We start from the raw sequence: 6,042 nt of genomic DNA on the forward strand, positions 1-6,042 counted from the left end.
GGGCGTGACCTTTTTTATTTTATATATATTTGTTTGAACTGATGAACTTCTGATGGTCTGACCAAACTTAAGAATTTCCATAAAAGAACTGATCTGGGAGAGCAACTCTTATCTGAGGTTCTCTTCTAGACATCACCGAGCCATGTCGAGTTTTGGGCACAGATATGATTTTGTGAGACAGTTAAGGCATGGTATGTTACTGTGCAGGAATAGTTCCAACAGCCTGTGAACGCAGCATGACGTGCCGTCCCTATAGGCGTGTCTTAGCTAAACTGTGACAGTTGAGATTGTTCAGGCTGGTTGTGGAAAACTCTGGAAGTTCCTGCGCCGTTTATAAAGGAAAATCTCCGGGGCGTAGAGATCTGAGTTGGGACCGAGGACAGACAGAAGATTCACCACTTAAGTTCTTAAACAGCTCTGTCCAAACAACTTTAACCTCTACTGAAGAGGCAGTTGGGTGGTCAAAATGGGCAAAGACTACTACGACATTTTGGGAATTAAGAGAGGAGCGTCGGAGGACGATATAAAGAAGGCTTATCGTAAGCAGGCACTGCGCTATCACCCCGACAAAAACAAGTCACCGGGAGCCGAGGAGAAATTCAAAGAAATCGCCGAAGCTTATGACGTTTTGAGCGACCCAAAGAAAAAGGACATATATGACCGCTTTGGCGAAGAAGGTAAGATTTAACTTATTTAAAGAGTGCCATGATGCAGGGAGTGGAACCAGGTGTTAGCTTTACACCGTGACTCTTTGGTTGTCAGTAAAATGAGAAGGTGAAATGAGCTCGCCGGAAAGGTTAAAGATAAAATAACATGAGACCATGGTGGCGTGTGTCATGGCGCTCCCAGTTCCCCTCTGCTCTGTCCTTCACTCAGGACTTGTTTCTGAGTGTGGAAAGGCGAGGCTCTGCTCAAAGAAAAACTCACAGTAACGTTACGTGTTTGTACAAGAAGTTCATGCCAAACTCATAGTGACAGTATATAGTACCTGAGTTCAGGAGCGGAGCTAAAAAGTGTGTGTTTGACGTCAGGAAAGGGCGGGGATTAGCGTCAGCCATGCTTACAGTGGGATGTTTTACTGGTGTTGTCACTGAAGGCAGTGTTTTGTTTTTGGTGCATGGAAACCTGACAGGTGTAGCAGTGTTACACAAATGTTCTGAAATACTTTGTCCTTGTTATTATTGTTCTGAAATACTCTGTCCTTATTATTGTTCTGAAATACTCTGTCCTTATTGTTGTTGTTGTTGTTGTTGTTGTCATCATCATTATCAGCTGTTTGGTAACTATTTTAACTAAGGAGGGACACGATGAATAGATGAATGAAAATTGATTAATGAAAGACATTAATTTACTTTAATTAAAAGAGTCTTGCATCTTATATTACACTTAAGATTTTAAGTTATGGCCAGAGATAAGACATCTCTGATATGTTACCATGGCAACATCATCATTTGGATGGACATTCCACAGGCTTCCATTAGGGCTGAACGATTCTGAAAAAATACCTAATTGTGATATTAGAGACTAGTTTTTACATCATTATTCACATTTTCACTGAAAAACATGTGTCCATACCGGTATTGGCTTCAGCCTCTGTTACTGCCTGAAATGCTCCGATCAGTATTCGCAAGTAGGCCTGGGTGATACAGCACAAAATGCCAATCATGATAGTGAAGTTTAATATCAGTCAATATTGATAATTATTGATCATGTTGGTTGTGACTGATGGCATGTTTTGTACCCCAAGGAGTAGAAGCAGCTGAGGGAATAAAATGAGTAATTATTATATTATTTTTTACTGAATACCTTGATATTGCAACAGTATTGTAGGGATAACTATTGGTGCTTTCACAAAATATTAAACCAATGAGATATGATGGTGAATAATCATCGGTGCTGATTAATGACTAAGTGGGTAAATAGAACAGCTAGAACAGTCTGATAAGTTAAGAAAATTACATCACTATACTGTAATGCAGCCTTTAAAACCAGTGAGGACAATGTTATATTATCTAGCCCTATTGGCAAGTACATGTGTCCATCCATCGATGTAATGCCACATAATTTATTAAACCCGAAAGCGGACACATACTTAAAGGGCCTGAGGGATACTGGATTGTTGGTGACAATGCAGATATTAGGGACTACAGATTATGATATTGATATATATCAGCATATATTATTTATACAGGAAATAGGATATATACATTGACACACATTACAACACTTGTGTCAAATACACGTAGTGGAGGGAGGATATTTTACAGTTAAACAATACATTTTATTGTCTAAAATGATACAAGGGTACCAAAACTGTAAATGTTCACTGGTATTTTTAATAATTATGAATAAATGTAAACAAAAAATAAAACACATAAAGAAATGTATATGTAACAAACCAGAGTTAAGAAAAGGCATCAAATAAACATAAATGCAGCCTATAAAGCTAACAAATAACAACAGCCTGCATTATATTCTGTAAAAACAAACAAAACAAACAAACAAAAAAAAGCCTATGCAGATAGCAGTATAGCTGTATAGGTCAATATCAGGCTGATAATACCACATACACAATTCATAAACATTAATCATTAATTATTTCTTCTTTAAGAACATTTCTAAATATGGAGATTGACAACTACTACTTCAGGAGACCACTAAACAACCACCACAGCTGCAGCCGTAGGATTTTGTAGGTTTGTGCAACATTTTTTAGGATGGTGTCTGTACAAACAGTGAGGTCGAAGTTTTCAGGGCCTGTTTGTGATACTTTAAAAAGAGGCATTTTCTGTAGTTCATCTATAATAGTAACAGGAAGGGGTATTCTGGTGTTTATGTAGATGAATTTCCAGAGCATCATGAATTATTAATCTTTTACTTTGTGACATGTTAACAGAATCAAAACTGATCAAGAATCCAGATTATATATTAGCAAAATCAATTATGACATTAATGTCACTGAGATGCTGTAGCTTAGGGCATGGTGATATGTCTTATACTCTCAATGTTTTTGGGCTATGTGCTGATATATGATATATATCTTTATATACATATTTTCTCAAAAAAGAAAAAGTAAATTCTCAAACATTGCAAACATAATGATTATGGCTGGGCAATAGGGACAAAATCAAATATATCACATATTTTACCAAATATCTTGACATCAGTGCTGTAGAAATATTGCAGGGTTAACTATTAATGCTTTCAGAAAAGATTGGATATATAATAAAATAAGATTTTTGATAAATAATCATCAGTAATGTGGATATAATGGCTAAATAGGTAAAGGCAAATAATAGTACAGGTAGAATGTTCTGGTAAGTTCTGAAAATTCTAATAATGTATAAATATAAAAATGTGTGAATGTTCAATCCAATATAACATGCAGTGCTTTATGAATTGTAGGATGTAATGCACAGCAGCAACAATTAGTCAGTCAATTGGACAGTTGAAAGAAAATTAGTTGCCGACTATTTTGACACTCAATTAATTATTTTTTCAAGCAAAAATGTTCAACATTTGATGATTCCAGCTAATTACATTCCAAGATTTGTTGTTTTTCTTTGTCAATTATGATACTGAATGAAAAATCTTTGGCTTTTGGGCCTTTGGGTCGGACAAAAGACGCCACTTTGTGCTCTGGGACATACTAATGAGCACTTTTAACATTTTTTTTTATGTTTCATAGACTAAACGATGAATCGAGGAAATAATTGGCAGATGAATCGATAATGAAAATATCATATGTCATATCCTTAATGTAGTAATATAATGGCACCAGGTTTCTACCTTATGAACAACAATTATTGTATAACAATAAAGCAACACAGAAAAAGTACCAAAAATGTACTATGTAAAAATGTATCACACAAAGATTCAGTCTGTTAAAAGTGATACATGTATTAACTGATTGTTTCTCTCACTCAGGTCTGAAAGGCGGAGGCCCCTCAGGTGGAGGTGGTGGTGGTGGTCCTGGCACCTTCAGCTACACCTTCCAAGGCGACCCTCATGCCATCTTTGAAGAATTCTTCGGCGGACGTAACCCTTTCGGACAGTTCTTTGGTGCCCGGAATGGAGGCATGGACGAGGACATGGACATTGACGACCCTTTTGCTCGCTTTGGGATGGGGGGCGCTGGAATGGGTGGGTTCCCTCGGTCCTTCAGCTCCGGTATGGGAGGAATGGGCAGTCACAGTAGCGTTGTGAAGAAGCAGCAGGACCCACCTGTAGTTCACGATCTCCAGGTCTCCTTGGAGGAAGTTCTATTGGGTTGCACAAAGAAAATGAAGATCTCACGTAAAAGGCTGAACCCAGATGGGCGAACAGTGCGGACAGAAGATAAAATCCTGGAGGTGCAGATAAAGAAGGGATGGAAAGAGGGCACGAAAATCACGTTTCCCAAAGAGGGGGACCAGACTCCCACAAACATTCCAGCTGACATTGTGTTTGTGCTGAAGGACAAGCCACATTCAGTGTTCAAACGTAACGGCTCTGACATCGTTTACCCAGCAAGGATCTCACTCAGAGATGTAAGTTAAGATTAACTTTAAGAGCTCTTATCAACCAAAGAAAATTTTGGTTGACTGAAATTCTACCTGCTTTTCAGCCAATCGACTGGTCGATGAGGAAAACAAACTGCAAATTATTTCTAGATTAATTAAATTGACCACAGCGCACTACACAGCGCTGCCAAGCAAGTGAAATTGCTGCAGTTTGACCATTTTTTACACATTTTACACGTTTTACACATGTAGCTATATCATTAACTGTAACAGTAACAACACACACACCGGCAACGAGGATAACAGAGCAGATCCAGCTTCCATATAACAACAAAACTAACACTAGCATCAGCTACTTCCATCCAACCTACTACTACTGCTTCAAATAAGGCTTAATGTTCACACAGTTTCTCTTGACTGTCCCTCAATATTACTACATCAGTCCAACATTGCTCCAATGGGCGTGGCCACACAACACGCAAAGCCAAATGCAACAGGATAACCTACAAAATAAACAGTTAAACAACATAATAGATGACATAACTGAAAGCTTTAAAATTTGAAATCAGGTTACAGACAGGCTGGAACTTTGACATGATGTTAGTTAGTTTGGAGTTGAATACATGTTTAGTAAATAGCCTTTGACTCAGAAATAAATCAGGTCTGTATATATCCTCCCCAACAATAATGTATTGAGAAGTGCTTCTCTCCTTATGAAACCCCAGCAACTGTCTGACCGATGAGAATTTAACAAGAGCGCATTGATAAACCAATTGAACAGCCAACCACAAGATGTCAGCTCTAATAAGTTTTTGTCACTTATTTTTCTTTAAAACGGTCATAAAAGTGCTAGAAAACAAACTTATAGAATTGGTATCAGCTGAAAACCACGAGTAGAACACAGTTCTTATTAGTGTCTATTTTTGATCTTATTTAATCATTTCTTCCCATGTTTCCCCTTCTCTCTCATCAGGCCTTGTGTGGCTGCACAGTCAACGCACCCACCCTGGAAGGAAAAACGGTTACGGTCTCAACAACTGACATTGTGCAGCCAGGGATGAAGCGACGTGTTAGTGGCGAGGGGTTGCCTTATCCAAAACGCCCTGATCGTCGTGGTGACCTCATAGTGGAGTATGAGGTTAAGTTCCCAGAAAGGCTCAGCCAGAGCGCCCGGGACACCATTGCTCAGGTCCTCCCACGATCTTAAACGAGACCAACGGACCTCCAGGACTTGACAGTCATCACACTAAATTGCCAACTATTTTTTTTGTCGAGCAGCACATGGACATTCATGTGGAGTTAAAAATCACACCAGACAATAAGGAATAATGGGATGGGACTGACAACTGTAGTGTATAAAACACGTTTGGAAAATGACTGCAGCATTTCACAGGCTAGAATGTAAATATGACTTTGCTTTTTGTTTGGTTTTATTGAATAAGATTCTATTTTGATGAAAATATGTGTATTATAATATATATGATAAATATATGTTCACTATTTTGTGAGAACTGTTATGTTGGTAATAAAGGTTCTCTCT

The 6,042-nt window shown here is 38.2% G+C and overlaps 1 protein-coding gene across 1 annotated transcript; it reads left to right on the forward strand.

Annotated features, from left to right (window-relative positions):
- The first annotated feature begins 270 nt into the window (after positions 1-270).
- On the forward strand, positions 271-5,828 carry dnajb1b (DnaJ heat shock protein family (Hsp40) member B1b). The gene is made up of 3 exons (XM_084716098.1): positions 271-677; positions 3,928-4,529; positions 5,476-5,828. Exons 1-3 carry the CDS (start codon positions 467-469, stop codon positions 5,707-5,709), a joined length of 1,047 nt encoding a protein of 348 aa, XP_084572224.1. The 5' UTR covers positions 271-466; the 3' UTR covers positions 5,710-5,828.
- Positions 5,829-6,042: the final 214 nt, after the last annotated feature.

Source organism: Lutjanus erythropterus, chromosome 3 (assembly GCF_056507025.1).
Source record: "Lutjanus erythropterus isolate fLutEry1 chromosome 3, fLutEry1.hap2, whole genome shotgun sequence".
NCBI lineage: Eukaryota > Metazoa > Chordata > Actinopteri > Lutjaniformes > Lutjanidae > Lutjanus > Lutjanus erythropterus.

Coding starts and splice junctions, on each gene's coding strand:
- dnajb1b (XM_084716098.1), top strand. CDS start 467: ATGGGCAAAGACTACTACGACATTTTGGGAATTAAGAGAGGAGCGTCG. Junction 678..3,927: donor TGACCGCTTTGGCGAAGAAG/GTAAGATTTAAC, acceptor TCTCTCACTCAG/GTCTGAAAGGCGGAGGCCCC. Junction 4,530..5,475: donor CAAGGATCTCACTCAGAGAT/GTAAGTTAAGAT, acceptor CTCTCTCATCAG/GCCTTGTGTGGCTGCACAGT.